The 16253-nt window shown below is 40.4% G+C and overlaps 1 protein-coding gene across 1 annotated transcript in view; it reads left to right on the forward strand.

Annotated features, from left to right (window-relative positions):
* The window catches only part of macf1a (microtubule actin crosslinking factor 1a), a 200946-nt gene that overhangs the window by 119059 nt on the left and 65634 nt on the right, over positions 1-16253 (forward strand). The window contains exons 29-44 of the mRNA XM_016462816.1: positions 20-158; positions 1970-2163; positions 2241-2400; positions 2485-2568; positions 2694-2801; positions 2905-3003; positions 3136-3255; positions 3389-3480; positions 3768-3903; positions 5610-13319; positions 13410-13565; positions 13667-13882; positions 13981-14130; positions 14243-14533; positions 15667-15816; positions 15941-16174. Of these exons, the coding sequence (XP_016318302.1) occupies positions 20-158; positions 1970-2163; positions 2241-2400; positions 2485-2568; positions 2694-2801; positions 2905-3003; positions 3136-3255; positions 3389-3480; positions 3768-3903; positions 5610-13319; positions 13410-13565; positions 13667-13882; positions 13981-14130; positions 14243-14533; positions 15667-15816; positions 15941-16174 (10039 nt within the window). The remainder of the gene's footprint in view (positions 1-19; positions 159-1969; positions 2164-2240; positions 2401-2484; positions 2569-2693; positions 2802-2904; positions 3004-3135; positions 3256-3388; positions 3481-3767; positions 3904-5609; positions 13320-13409; positions 13566-13666; positions 13883-13980; positions 14131-14242; positions 14534-15666; positions 15817-15940; positions 16175-16253) is intronic.

A 16253-nucleotide genomic window follows, 5' to 3' on the forward strand; every position in this document is an offset into this window, starting at 1 on the left:
GTTTCTCTGCATCTGCCAGATTGAAGACGGTTGATGTGTTGATGAGAAGCCTGCAGGCTGCAGAAAGTCAAGTGAAAAAGTATGAGAGTCGACTGAGTGAAGAGAATATTGTCCCCGCTGATACTGCTGCAATCCAGGCCTTTGGAGAGCAGTTAAATGTGAGACACGCAGACACATTCATATATTCAGACACATTCATAGCTAGCAGTTGACTAATATCTCAACCAAACCAACTAATCGCCAAAGCAATATTTGTTCATATGATATTATCCTTATAAGACAATATGTGACCCTGGGCCACAAAACCAGTCTTAAGTCGCTTTGGTATATTTTTAGCAATAGCCAAAAAAATTATATATACATCTCAATTTCTGAAAATTGACCCTTATGACTGGTTTTGTGGTCCAGGGTCACATATTTGTTTTATTCAAAAACATTTCTCTTAAACACAAAAACGAGTCAGGATTTTGCTACCTCAAAAGAAATAGATTGCTTTTCCACTATCTCTGACATTCACTAAAATTGCATTTTGCCCCCTAGTGGCAGTTGCACAGAACTTTCAAAATGGTTGTGCAAAAGCAGTTACCTTCTGCTTATTCACCAAGCTTAAATGAGTGAATAATAAAAGTATGAATATGTCCACACAAACAAATGACTGCATAGTACGTTTTCTAGGGCAAAAAATAGTTTTGGACATGATCACATTCTCCCATTTTACAGAAATAGTGTTTAAAGGGGTCATGAACTGCCTTTTTTATTATTTTGTACTGTTCTCTGAGGTCCCCTTATAATGTTATCAAGATTTGTACATCAAAAAACATCATTTAGAAGTAATAGGCTATTTTCTGTCCTGTTTTTAACCCCCCTCATCAGAAGGCTCTGTTTGAATACACGTGTCAGATTGTAGATTCGAGTCGGAAGTAAACGCCCACTGCTATGATTGGCTAACCGTTGTGTATGTTTGACAGCGTACATCCTTCATAGATGGATGCTGCTGTGATTTAGGTCAAAAATGCATAAATACTCTGTTTAACAGACAAAGCAAAAGTGAGCAAGTAATAAAAACAGTTACTCACACTTTTGTGTTGCGACATGACTGTCGGATCCAATATAGTCAGCACAGCATCGTCTTAGTTTCAATCTCTGAAAAACCTGCGTTGAATTGTGCCTTGTTTTTTCTAAACGAATCCGTAGTAAAATGAAGTGAACAAAACACCAAGTTCTTACACATGCAGTCTTGATCTTCAAATAAAGTTCATCCAAAGTTCATTTCTGAATGTTAGGATCAGAAGGAAGGCAATGTTTTTCCACAACTTGGCACTGCACAGTGTCTTGTTGTCTTTGGAGCCATCTTTATCGCTTGGTTTCTGCATAGACCTGCATTCCCTCTCTCATTATTTACCTACTACATGCATGAATCGGTGGGCGGGGCTAAACAGGCAGTGATGTAGAAGCAGGTGTTGATCTTCTTCTGCGGAGGCGGGGTTTAGCCACACTATTACGTCATAAAGTGGCACATTCCACCACCTGTCTTTTTGGCAGATTGGCTTCAATATAAGCTGTTTTTAGACTAACGAGAAAGTTTTGAGTTCTGAAACTTACAGGATGTTTTTATAGTACAATGACTTCCTATATGTCAAAAGATAAATGAATCATGACTCCTTTAAAGAATAACATAGTGTTTAAAGAATACTTCAAGATTATTGGTAGGCCTAATTCCAACCTCATGCTCATAGTTTTAATTGGAATACCTCACAACTGATTGGTGCGTTCAGTTGCAAAAGTTCAGTTTCAATATACCCAAAGCTCAAATCAGATCTGAAAACTCTGCAGATGCATATCATCAAAATTCCACGTAGCTCTGAAAATGAATAACTTCCAGTCTGTTGTTTGTTAGAGACAGTGGAAAGGCGACTTTACTGTTAACTTTTTGATTGCATTTCATACTCTGTATGTCACGCTGTTGCAGAAATGGCATTCAGAGCTGGAGGAGCAGAATCACATATTCAAGAGTCTGAGTTTAGAGGTCCAGCAGGCTAGAGAGGTCGGAAACCAGCTCAACCAACTGCACCCTGACCGCAGCCCTGAACTGGACCGCTACCAGGAGAAAGCACAACAGCTCACAGAGAGGTGGAGCGGAGTGAGCAGGCAAATGGAGACACGGTGAGTTGTTTCAAAGTCAAACTACCAATATTTTTGGTAATATTCCAGATTATAACACAAATCATAATGTCCTACAGGCAAGCGGATCTGGAGATGCTGGGTTCGGTGCTGCAGCAGTACAGAGAAGGCCACACCTCTCTCATCCACTGGATAGAGGAGACCACCGAAAAACAGGAGAACACACAACCCGAGCAGACGGACAGCAGAGCTTTGTCAGAGCAGCTCGCACAGCAAACGGTGAGAGGCGACACTTATATTGATGAATACTTCCACGTGTTGTAAAACAGATCAGTGTTTGATTCAGTATCTGTTCTTCTGTAGGCCTTGGTGGCTGAGATAGAACAGAACCAGGTCAAACTGGATGAATGCCAGACGTACTCTAAACAGTACTGCGCTGCTGTTAAGGTAAGCACTCTGTCAAAGTGACTAGTGTCGGCTACTGCTTACTGCTAGTCATTATGGAGAAATGGAAACTTAAACACTTGCTAAACAATATATATTTCTTCTCTTTCTTCTATTTTATGCATTAGGACTATGAACTCCAACTTATGACGTTCAGAGCTTTTGTTGAATCAACCCAAAAGTCTCCTGTGAAAAGGAGGAGGATGCACTCTTCATCAGATGTCATCACACAGGAGGTAAATGCAGAAAAACCAGGCTCATATGACATTAATTTGAGATTTATATTAGTTTTCATGTTGACATCAAATGCTTTAATCACAATTTTTTACTGTGTCTTAGTTTATGGATTTACGCACGCGATACACAGCTCTGGTTACACTGACAACACAACATGTCAAGTATATTAGTGATGCACTACGGCGACTAGAGGAGGAAGAGGTGTGTTATGCTTTCCTAAGCCTCCTACTTTAAGCTTTTTTACCTATGCACAAGTATTTGCATAATAAAGACAACATCAGATTTCATCATAAAATGTATGCTTAATGAAAATGTTTCCCCTTTGTGGTACAGAAAGAGGTGGAAGAGGAGAGGCAGGCACGAGTAGGCCAGGTCTCAGAGCTGCTCGGCTGGGTCAAGGGCCTACAGGAGCGTGCTGGCAGATCTGCCGAGCCATCACTTGCTGCACAGCAGGTACATTTCAAGTGTTGTCTATTAGAATATTACCTATTTTTAAGTACTCTACAGACCGTAGTGTATCAGTCAACACTGAGTAGATTGTATGTGTTAAGTGGCTTTGAAAATACTGTATCTGTCTAACTTCTAGGCTATTAGTGAGCAGTTAGCAGCTAAAAAAGAGGAAGTTGCTGAAGCTATCAGGAGCACCCAAGTCTTCCTGATGTCAAAACAGGCCAGCAAGTGAGTTTGCACTATACGACCTTCAACAGCGGTTCTCAGACTCTTCATACCAAGTGCTGCCAAGTCAGATCAATCAATTTCAGAGCATTTATTCCAGGTCACATTTGCTACAACTCAAAAAAAAATCTTAATATTTTTTGTTTACAGTAACCCCAGGCCACTTGGGGTTGTTCTGTATACAATAGTTTAAGAACAACTGCACTATATCCATATAAATGTCAAATATGTATGCACTTACTCAAACACAAACGCATACATTGTTGTTAATGAAGCACATTTATCTTTAGGCTGTCTCCTGAAGAGCACGCACAGGTGGTCTCCCAGCTGGATGAGCTGACGGCCACCTACACTCAACTGTGTGACAGTTCTGCCACACACTTGCAACAACTGGAGGAGCAGCTGGCCAAAGAGGAGAAGCGCAAGGTAGAGTTAGAGGGGCAAGAGAAAGTCCACAGTAACAGCAGTGTTCAACTTTGCCAAATGAGCTTCAACAGCAAAAAGCTTGTCTTGAAATGCTTCTGAATTATATTGCTTTGAATAGTGGTCTTCGTTATGGTCAAGTATTGTCAGTGTGCTAGAGATATGCTACAGCAGTGTGTATGTGTGAGCTAGAGCGAGTGAATCATTTTTGTGTGTTTTTATGTTGCCTGTCACGTGTGGTTTAACATTCATCACCACATTCATACATCTCACAGACATTGTCTTATTTAACAGTTATAAAAAATTAATAGCATGGTGTGAAATCTAAATCATTCCTATTTTCTACAACATGCCTGATATTATGTCATCAACATCATCCTTATTGTCATTATTAATCGAGCACATCTGCTCAAACGCAACTCATCAGCTCATTAGAGTAGAATAGTGTGACTTTTTGGCATCAGAAACTGCTTCTTTAGCCACTTTAGTGTCCATTGAAGCCACATGCATATTGTAGTTTAGCTCATTTCATTTAAATAAGGTACATATAAACATGTAAATGTAAAGGCATAATTGTCATTACATTCATATTGTTTTGTTTCCACATGCAGTCACAAACATTGTGTAGAATTGTGCACCCATACATACATCAGCCATTATGTAGTGGTTACTGTGTGAAGAATGATATGTTTGTGTTTGAATGGCTAGAAGCTAAAGATATAAACAAGGTAGATTCATCAGAAAGCAGTCGTCAAAATATTTTTCCTAGGGATTGGTATAGACTGAGCACAAAAAGCCAGTTATGCAAACCTCCACCTCACTCTTTGAGCATGATGTGTCCAGATCACAGCTATGTTTGTTTGTGTGTTTGTATGTGTGATATTGTCTGTTTTCAGTCCATGTCTTTAATACTGTAATTCTTTGTGAAATTTAATTCGCATTTTGCTTCAAAATCACTAACAGCTGCAGGGAGAAAATGTAAGACATCATCTCAGAATTGGGTGTAAGAAAAAAGTCGGAATGCAGGACTATCCTTAGTTGACTAGTAATAAAAAAAAAAGCATATATTCCAACCAAGATCTTCACACATTCATAGGTAAGTCTAAAAACAAATATTTAGAAAAACTCTACTCTGAAATTCAGTAGTAGAGGTATGAAAATGTAGATAGTCAGTCCCGGGCAGCATATCAGGCAGCTGGAGTGTGGCATGCAGATCGCTAACATCCGACTTCTCACCCTATCGCGTCTCAAACCGCCGAACCCTCGGCCTGTCAGTGTGTGTGCGTCTAAGGACCACCTCCCACGGTAAGTAGTGCTTGCTTTCTCTTACCGTTGCTTTCTTTCTGACCTAGCAATATGTTCTCAAGGTCCGTTCTCTCTTTTCTTTGGCCTCTTAGTAGTTTAAATGTTCAGTTTGTGCATTTTTGCATATTTTTTTGCACAATACAGTGCTATGCTGCCAAATGTTTTTTGCATGTTCAAAAGTAATATTTTTAAAGAAGATGATACTTGATATTTTTATTAATTTTTGAATGAATAAATGCATGAATGTTAGTATCAAGATGATTGCTTCTTATGCTGATTTAAGTTACTTCAGCTATGGTGGTGGGCATTTTTCTCTTTCCCTCCCAGTTAAACTGTGAATAAAAATACACTGCAAATTCAAATAAGAAGCGTTTTTTAAATTTATGATTTTTTTCTTTCCATAGGGCCAAGAAATCATCGCTGGAGTAATTGACCTTGGCACCATGGAAACCTTTCCAGTTTTCCAGGCAGCACAGCGTGGCCTCATAGACCAAGACACCTGTCATGTACTGTTGGAGGCACAGGTCGTCATGGGTGGTCTATTCCAGCCGGACTCCCCTGATAAACTGTCATTAGATAAGAGTCTTTCCAGTGGTTTGATTGATAAACATACCTACCAATCACTGGAAGAGTTAGAGACTGCCCTTGGTCTTGTCAACACAGTAAAATTTGCAGAGGGTCAGGAATTACCTGTAGCCACTGCTGTGAAAGAAGGCATCATAAAGGAGCTGGTGGGGCTCCGTATACTTGAGCTGCAGATAAGCACTGGCAGCCTGAAGTCTGGTTCCAGTGGAGAAATGGTCAGCCTGGATCATGCAAGGGAGAAGGGATTGTTATCCCCTGATCTTTGTCAAAAGCTGCAATCCTGTCTTCACCGGCGAGAACTTATTGATCCAAATACAGCAGAAAAACTAAGTCTGGTTGACTTTCAACAGCGATGTGTTCTCAAACAGGAGAAGGGCCTGCGCTTATTTCCAGTTAAACAGAAGCCAGGAGGAACGGTCTGCTTATGCTCTGGCAGAAAGGTGGGAATATTCTGTGCTGTTCAAGAGGGGCTTATCGACCGGCATGTCACAGTTCGACTTCTGGAGGCTCAGTTGTTTGCTGGGGGTATCACAGACCCCCGCTCGGGACACAGATTGACTGTTAATGAGGCTGTCCGGCATGGCCTGATGGATCAGGACTTGGCCTGCACCCTCATGACACGACAGCTACAAACAGGAGGAATAATAGATCCAGTCAGTGGGGAGCGTCTAGAGTTGGATGAGGCCATAAAACGAGACCTTCTCTCTCCTCGCATAGCCTTGCGTGTACTGGAATCTCTCCAGTCCTTTATGGCAATAATGTGGCCAGAATCAGGCGAGCTGATTCCTGTAAGTGAGGCGCTTCAGCAGGGTGTTGTCAATAGAGAGCTTGCTGCAAAAGCCTTGAGAAAACATCATTCTGTTGGTGCAGTATGTCTGCCTGAGAGTGGACAGGTGGTCCCTCTCCATCAAGCTGAGAAGATACTTAAGCCACAGGCAGTGGAGATCCTAAAACACATCCAGGTTCCAGATGTCCTTCCCCATGTGTCTCCGTCAAGTTCCTCATATATGAAGCGATTGAGTTCTGGATCTGCCTATTCTTCATCACCCCCTGCCTCACATGCAGATATCAATTATGACTTTTCCATCACGGAGGAAGGCAGGTCAGAAGAGCAGATTCAAAACCACCTTCTCAGTCAAGTGATGACACACAGCTACATTAATGCTCACTCAGGAGAACGCCTAGTCTTACTAGAACCAGAATTGGTAGAACTAATATGTAGAAATGTCAAAACCGCAAACCTTGCCAGACCAGTCCAACTCAAAATTTCTGACAACGTTAGAGTTATGCTGGACAGCAAAGATATGAGTGGGATTGAAGAGGAAAAAAATGAAGAACTCAAAATTTCACAACATGAAATTGCCTGCAGGGATTCTTATATGGAAGAGACTGTAGAAATGGCAGGGGAAGATCTTGCACTCTTGATGGTCACCAACAGAACCTTTAAAGAGCCTTTGCATAAAGTAGTTTTGCAAGAGAAAGTTCTATCATCAGAAGAGTATGAACAACCCAAGATAAAAGGTAAAATTGCCTGCAAGATAACTGATATAGGAGAGGCAGTAGAAAGAACAGAAGATCTAGCACCATTGACAGAAACAGACATCACAGAGCTTTCAAATGAAGAGATTCAACAAGAAAAGGTTTTGTCATCAAGAGACTATGTAGAACCCAAGATTAAAAGAGATTACACTGACAGCAGAAATACTGACATGGGTAGGACTATAGAAGGAGCGGGGGAAGAACTTGCATGCTTGACAGACACTGACCGAACTTCTATAGAGCCTTCGCATGCAGAGGTTTGGCAAGAGAAAGTTCTATCATCAAGAGAATGTGAAGAACCCAAGATTAAAAAAGATGAAATTGAGAGAAATAACACTAATGTGGGTGAAAGTATCGAACTGGCAGAGAAAGATGTTCCACACTTGGCGAGTAAAGACAGACCCTTTATAGTGCCTTCACATAAAGAGAACTTGCAGGAGAAAGTTCTGTCACCAGGAAGACATGAAAAACCCACGTTTTTAAAAGGTAAAATTGCCTGGACAAACACTGATATAGGTGAGACAGTTGAAAGAGCAGAGGAAGATTTTGCACCCTTGACAGGCACAGCTAGAGATGTTATAGTGCCTTTACATAAAGAGAACTTACAAGAGAAAGTTTTATCATCAGGACAATATAAAGAACCCAAGATTAAAAAAGTTGAAACCTCCAGCAAGGAGACTAACATAGGTGAGACAAAAGAAAGACCAGGGGAGCATGTTGCAGCTTTAACAGGCTCAGAAATAACCTTTATAGAGCCTACACGTGAAGTTGTTTGGCAAGAGAATGTTCTGTCATCAGGAGAATATGAAGAACCCATTATTATAAAAGGTAAAATTGCCTACAATATCACTGGTATGGGTGAGATGATAGAAAGAGCAGAGGAAGATGTTGCACCCTTGACAGATGCAGGCAAAGCTTTTATGGAGCCATTAAATAAAGTCAATTTACAAGAGAAAGTTCTTTCATCAGGACAACCCAAGATTAAAAAAGATGAAACGGTGAGCAAGAAGACTAACATAGGTGAGACAATAGAAAGACCAGAGGAAGATGTTGCAGCTTTAACAGGCTCAGAAATAACCTTTATAGAGCCTACACATGAAGTTGTTTGGCAAGAGAAAGTTCTGTCATCAGGAAAATATGAAGAACCTATGATTATGAAAGGTAAAATTGCCTGGAAGAACACTGGTATGGGTGCGATGATAGCAAGAGCAGAGGGAGATCTTGCACCCTTAACAGGCACAGAAGGAACTTTTATGGAGCCTTCACATACAGTTTGTCAAGAGAAAGTTCTGTCATCAGGAGAATGTGATGAATATACAATTTTAAAAGGTAAAATTGCCTGGAAGAATGCTGATGTGAGAGAGAAAATAGATAGAGAGGAAGAAGATCTTGCACCCTTGACAGGCAAAGAAGGAACTTTTATGGAGCCTTCACGTGAGGTTTGGCAAGATAAAATTTTGTCAGGAGAATGTGATGAATCTGAGATTAAAAAAGATGAAATTGACAGGAAGGAAACTGAAATGGGTGAGACTAAAGTAAGAGCAGAGGAAGATCTTCCACTCTTGACAGTCTCAGAAAGAACCTTTATGGAACCTTCACAAGAAGAGTACTGGCAAAAGAATGTTCTGTCATCGGGACAATATGAAGAACCCAAGATAAGTAAAATTGCCAGCAAGAAGACTGATATGGGTGAAACTATAGAAAGGACAGAGGAGTATCTTGCACCCTCAACAAGGAAAGGCCTAAACTTAACAGTGCCTTTTCAAACAAGCTCAACCCTACCAAAGACTATATCAGATAACGGGACACCCGCTCAGAATCAAATTATAGATTCAACACTAAATGAATCTAAAAATAAGCAAACACTTGACCTGGAACAGGCAGATAATAGTGGGGTATTTCTAAAGATAACAGAACAAAAAATGTTTGACATGGGTGAAAGCAGTGCACTTACTTCACATCAAGATACTGTAAATGTAGGACAATATGATCAGCTAAATATCAATCCAGATGAAGCCAAGACAGCAAAGCAGTCAGATGAACTGAAGAAAATCGTTGAACACAAGGAAAATAAAAGGATATTTGAACAACCTGGTAAAGATAAGAAATTATACCCTTCAGAAATTAAGACTTTGTCAGTGGAACTAAGTGATGATGATGTGAAGCTTGAGAGTATGGCTTTGGAACTGCAACAAAGGGGTCTTGTAACTGTAGGTGGCCAAAAAGTTATTCTGGATGAAGCTGTGGCACAGGGTTTGCTTCCAGGGCACACTGCTATGAAGCTTATGGAAAAAGCTGGTCTCTTTAGTGGTTTTCTGGATATTAATGCCTGTAAGTCACTTAGTGTTGAGGATGTGATGCAAGAAGGCCTGTTGGATGAGGACTTGATGGCCTGTGTGCTTCATTCAGAAAAGATTTTAGTCGGTGTGATTGATGTGGAGCATGGTCGGCACTGCTCAATAAAGGATGCTGCTGAGGCAGGCCTGTTGGACTCCGATACGGCTGCTCGTCTCCTTGAAGCCCAGGTTGTGTCAGGGGGAATAGTTGACCTACGAAGAGACAAGAAGTTATCAGTTACCCTTGCAGCCAACCTTGGGCTGATTGAAGATGGTAGAAAGGAGAAGCTTCTTGCACTGGAAAAGTCATGCCGGGGAAAATGTTCAGATCCAAATGCAGTGCAAACCAAGTTGGCGCTACAGTTACAAATGAAAGGAGTGGTGGACCCAAAAACCAAAAGGGCTGTCCCACTGGAACAAGCCCTTCAAACTGGGTTAATTGGACAGGATGAGGCTCAGACGATTTTATGCCAGCAGGTTGCAGAAGGTGGCATTGTGCATCCTGGCTGTGGTGTTCGCCTTGCTGTTGTGGATGCTCTACAACTGGGTCTCATAGATCACACAGTTGCTCCAAAGTTGATGGAACTTGAAAAGGCATTCAAAGGCCAAGAACCAAGTAGTTTGGATCAAAACACTTCACATCTTCAGGCCTCTACAGGTTCTATTTATGATGATGCATCAAAAAGCAGGATTACTCTGAGTGAGGCTGTTTCTAAAGGCCTCCTAGGTGAAGAAACAGCAAATAAAGCTATGGACTCATCCAACGTGAAAAGTGGATTGTTGGATCCTCATAAAGCTTGTATTGTGTCCTACTCTGAGCTGATAAACCAGGGTAAAATTGACATTGAGACACGACAGAGATTCCTTGAAGTGAGACCTTTCAGGGGAGTTCCTCATAAACAAACTGATGAAATGATGGCCTTACCACAGGCAATTAAGGCAGGCCAAATAGATCCCATACCAGCAGTGAGAATATTGCAGAGTCAAGCAGATACAGGGGGTATCATTAACATTTACAGTGGAGAGCGTTTGCCTCTTCTGGAGGCTATAAATAAATGCTTAGTTGATAAAGACATGGCTAAATGTATTGCTACAAATCAACTCTTGAAAGGGGGGTTGCTCAATCCAGCCAGTGGACAGAAGGTCTCCAGCATTACTGAGGCGATTGAATATGGGCTTATTTCTACTGAAATGGCTGCAGAACTTCAACACAGCATGGGCCTTGTAGATGAAGATGAGAAGAAAAGTTCTAAAATATCAGCCTCCTCAACGAAAGGAACTTCTAGTTCTTTTGTTCCTGAGATGATATCTGACCATGTCAGTCCTAATAAAATGTCACTTGAGAAAGGTCTATTGAGTATACCATCACATCTTACAGAGACTGAAATAAAAGATGCAGATCTTTGGAAAAAAGAGGAGCTTGAATCTTTTGACATCAGTCCTGATTTAGAAAGTAAGGAACAATTGGTTGATGCCGTGATGCAGGACAGCAATAATACATCATTGGAGGTTCTGACAGAATTTACTTTGAAAGCAGAAAAAAGACTTCAGCAGGCCATTAAAGAGATAAAGCCCACAGAAAGCGAACATATCAAATCACAGCCAATCCAAAGCCCTGAGCAACCTGAAGAGATGTCTGATTTCAAATGGCAAAAAGTGGAAGTTAAGAACTCAACAGCTTTACTTGACCACACCACAGAGATGGAAATCCAGAGTCAGACAGTCAGTGTATCTGCAGTTACTACTGCCATTTTATCAGAAAGCAGTGATAACCGCAAAGAACAATTCCCATCTACCGAGCAAACAATAGGAGGGACAGAGATCCAAAGGCAGACAGTAAGTGAACCGGCAATCTCTGAAGTCAGTTTCTCAGATGCCGATGATGGCTTGCAAAACAAGGAACAAACCCCATCTATAGAGCAAATAGAGGGGCATAGTTTCAAGTTAGAAGCAGATCAGTCAGTGTCCAAACCAGAGAAAATCAAGGACAGCCAAGAGACTGGATTGGATCCTTATGCTTCTACAACCACAAGGCCAGTTAAGGTATCAGGAAAGAAGAAAGGCAGAGGAAAAAATGGCAAGCAAGCTAAAATGGAAAGTGATGTAAAGCTACAAGTTTCAGAAACCTCAGCCAGAATTTCACCTATAGAAAAAGCAGAGGTTGATGGACAAGATGGCTTTACCACTAATCAAAAGCGTATTATGAAAGATGACAAAGAAAAGGTGGTTGAAGTACAGCAATCAGCGACAACCCATGGAAGTGGTAGCACTGCACCTTTGACAGGGAGTGATGAGACTGCGCAAGGCAAAGATTTGGAAATCGGGGTGGATAGAACTGCTAATGAAACTAAGACCCCCAAATGTGAGTCTGATCATGAAACCGATGAAAAACAAAAAGAGAAGACACAGAACAGTGTCACGACTTGCATGGCAAAAACCGACCAGAGTCACGAAGCTGTTGTGGTCTCTAAGGACCTTGGCACAGAGGTATCAGAAAAGAAGAGAAAGAAGAAAAGCAAAAGTAAAAAAGTTAAGCAAGTGTGTATTGTTGAAACAGAAGGTGTAGAGAAAAGAGATGATGAGACTGAGAAAGAGCAAAAGACGGTGATCCATGAGGTCCAACCTCAAAGCAATCAATCAGATGAGAAAGAAAGTATGAAGCAACTTGAGAAAGCCAATCAGGCAATGGCACAGAAGGAAATACTTTTGATGAAAGCTAAGGAAAGCATTCTTAGGAAGGTGTTTGAGCGAGGAGTGAGTGAAAAACAAGCTGCTGAAGAATTAGAAGCGATGCGTCAAGTAGCTAGTAATGAAGAATACCGCATTACCACCCAAGAGGAAACTATTGTAGAGAAGACAAGAACTAAGCCTCCTCAAAGTAAGAAGAAAGACGACAAACTACACCAGACGGGGCAAGAAATGAATGAAAGGGTTGAAAGATCAGTGCCAAACATTGCAGAGAATCTTCTACCTGGGTCTGATATTGATCCATGCTCCTCAGCTAAAACACAGCTTCAAAAACCAGAAGAAGATCAGCGTGACAAGCATACAAACACGGGATTAAGTGGAGATGATATGAATCAGAATATTCCATCTATGAAAACATCTGATGACATTGTGGACATAAACCAAAAAGAACTGGTTCTAATCCAGAATTTAGAAGGGGAAACCAAAGAAAGAACAGCAGAAGAACAAAGCATTGAGCCGTTATATACAGATGAAAAGTTGATAGACCCTATGATTGAAGTGACCTTGCCATCAAGCACTGCAGTGACTGACAGCCATACAATTGCTAAATCCATACCCCTCAAATGTGTCTTCGACATCCCAGTAATGAAGGACGCCAAAGCACTTCTATCAAGTGAAGTGTGTACTCCTTTACATAATACAAAAACAGCAGTGAAAGAGGCAAGCAGTGAAGTTCATCAAGAAATAATCGAAGAGCCCCCTTTCAGTGATTATGAAGCCACAGATGAACCTTCTATCCAAAAATGTAAAGTTTCTGGTCTACCCCTTATGGAGGTGATCTCAGAGTCTGATACCAAACAGAAAGAAGAGGTGGAAGAATATGCAGTGGCTTTAATGGAAAGGCAGTCTGGAGAAATTCAAATGAATATTGAACAAATAAGCAAAGACACTACAAGAGCTAGCAAGGTAAACAGTAGTTCTGAAGATCTTTCTTGAGGTTTTTGTATATTGTTTACTGCAGATCGATTCTTTTTAATCTTTTCCTTTTCTTTTCAGTCCTCACTGGCTCGCCAAGAGTGCTTAGAACATGACCAACAGATTGTGGCCTTGCTTTCTATGGTGGGACACATTGAGGTCCGCCTAAAGCAGCAGCAGCAACAGTCCGTTGGTCGAAGTCTCTCCACACTTGATGACATAATCAAACAGATAGAGGTAAAAGATTTGTATTGCAGCAAATGTATGATATGTAGCAAATTTAACAGGTTCTTTAAGCTTACACATGCTGTTTTTTTTTCATTTAATTCTCTTTTCAGATGCTTTTTTTGGAAATTAGTGACCTGGAACCAGAAGTGCACAAGGAGACTGAAGCAGCCACACAGCTGCTGGAGTCTTACCCTCAGGATGTTCCACCTCAGCTGCTTATAGCCCTGGAAAAAGATGGGCGAAGCTTAGCTCGGGCTTACAGTGCAGCAATGGACCTTGCCCAGAATACTTTGCAGGGGTTACGAGAACAACGTGATGCACAAAACGTAATAAAAATTCCTATGATATTTAGTTTAGAGAGTTTGTTTTTCATGACAGAAAAGTTTATTTTAAATCTCTTTGTGTGACTTATATGTTTTTATAGGAAGCTGTAAGCAGTCAGCTGAAATCTTTACAAGAGCAAGCTGACAAACTTCTTAGCTGGCTTAAAGATACTGAGACGCAAATGCAGGAAGAAACAGAGGTAGATGGACAAACGGTGGCCGAGATCACTCGTAAGCAACAGTTGTGCGAGGTAAGACATCAACAGTGATGATATCCTATCTAGCTTTTACAGGACACATATTTACATTTGTAGTTACAGTGATGGCATCTTTTTCACAGTCATTCTTTTTTTCTCCTTACAGATGTTGCAGAACTCCCTCGCTGCCCGATCCAATGAAGTCAGCAATGTGGTGTTCAATATTCAAGTGTTTATCTCCGAGCATGCTCAGGACCTGTTGCCTGATCAGAGCAGGCATCTCCTTGGACAGCTGGAGCAGCTACAGAGGGTCTTTCACCAGGCTGTTGGTCTCAATCATGCCAGGGCAGAGGCACTATCAGCCCAGCAGGCGAGAGAGAATGAACGAATGAGGAAAGAACAGAAAGAAAAAGAAGAGAAAATGGAAAAAGAGAAACAAACTACAAGGGATAGAGAGGTTTGCAAACAGATGAATAAATGCTTGTGCTGCCAAATTAAAAACAAGAATATTCAATTTTGCTTTCAACAGACTCACAATCATTCAACTGCGATAAAGGAAAACTTTTAATGCATTAAGAACAGAACATTTGTGGTAACAGTTAACCACACTACTGATGCATGCATGAATACTTATTAGCATGAATGCTGCATTTAAAAAATGAAAATAATGTTCACATGCATGTAACAGTATGATCTACTTATTCGGTTAATTTTACAGCACTATAATACTGATCTGTTGTTTCAGTAATGCTTCTGCAGGAATCAACAATAACGACTTCTGTCTGCTGGCCAAGTCAAGCCTTAGTTTAGATTTTAGTTGTCTTACACTAAAGTCTAATGCCTAAAACATTTATTTTTTAAATACATTTTTATATCATGTTTATTTATAAATTAATATAATTTATAATATAATTAATAAAATTTTACAGCTATAATGTATTGAAAATGTGCAGCTATGCTGTACAGACTGTACATATGTTTTATGTTATATTTTGGAGTGTATATAATTCTCAACTGATGCTTTCAACACTATCACAAGTCACAGTTTTGACAAACACTCATGTATGTTATCCAGCTAGATAACATTACCTTAAATCAATAGAATTCCTTATTGTTGTGCTCTGTTATACAGCCACCTGCATTTCAAACTTGAGTGTGCTAGCTGCATTAATGAACATAACATGTATATTAACCTGTCTGCCTTGCTCTTACAGATTGCCACAGAAGACACATTTGGAAAGCACTAAAGATTTAAATGTAGCCTCATTTTATAGCTTGCTTGTTTTTTAACCTTTCTTTTTAGTAAAAGAAGAAAATATCTAGCTGAGTTCTGTTATTTGTCCTAAGGTCTTTGTATGTTATGTTTCTGCTTCACTGGCCTGTTTTTTTTTTTTTTTTTTTATGTTTGGACACATCATGCTCAACCAGTGTACGTTGTTTACTTTGTGTGAAATCTGGCAAGTGTGAGAGTTTGGTGGGGTAAAAAGAATAATATGATGAATACATAGAAGTTTAGGAGAATTATGATTATAATTGATCACATGCAAATCTTTATCACTGTTTTTACCTCCTTTCTTACCGTGGATGTAGGTTGTGCAGCAGCAGAAGTCAGAATGCTCTCAAAAACTGGAGAATCTCACTATGTGGTTGGCTGGTGCTGCCAGCCTCCTGGCCAGTCAGAGAGTTGGAACTGAGTCCGATGATGTGAACGAGTTACAGCAGAAGCAAAGAGAGCTGAAGGTGCGATAAAGAGACACATCTGACATTTACTTAATGCAGCTTTATTACACAATGTCTTACATAAGACATTACTTCTAATGTTTGGTTAATTGTTTGTTTGTTTGTTTTTACCCCATAACTATAGGAGGTGGAGAAGGACCTTCAGACCAAAAGTGACTTGTTGACTGAGACTATACGCTCAGTGGAGGAGTTCCTGTCCGATCGGGGTGATAGTTTGAGTCCTGAAGAGATGGCCAAACTACAGGGGACTCTTTCACAAATGAAAGAACAGCACAGCTCACTTACAAACTCAGTCCGCTCTTCACTAGCTAAAGTAGACACTGCCATTGTCACAACAGTGCAGCAGAACACACAAAAAGTAAGCAGTTCACATTTTGTTCTCTTTAATTTGTCAGCATTTGTTATTCATTGTTTTAATCATTATCGTATTTTCCTTC

Source organism: Sinocyclocheilus anshuiensis, unplaced genomic scaffold (assembly GCF_001515605.1).
Source record: "Sinocyclocheilus anshuiensis isolate Anshui unplaced genomic scaffold, SAMN03320099.WGS_v1.1 scaffold913, whole genome shotgun sequence".
Classification (NCBI taxonomy): Eukaryota; Metazoa; Chordata; class Actinopteri; order Cypriniformes; family Cyprinidae; genus Sinocyclocheilus; species Sinocyclocheilus anshuiensis.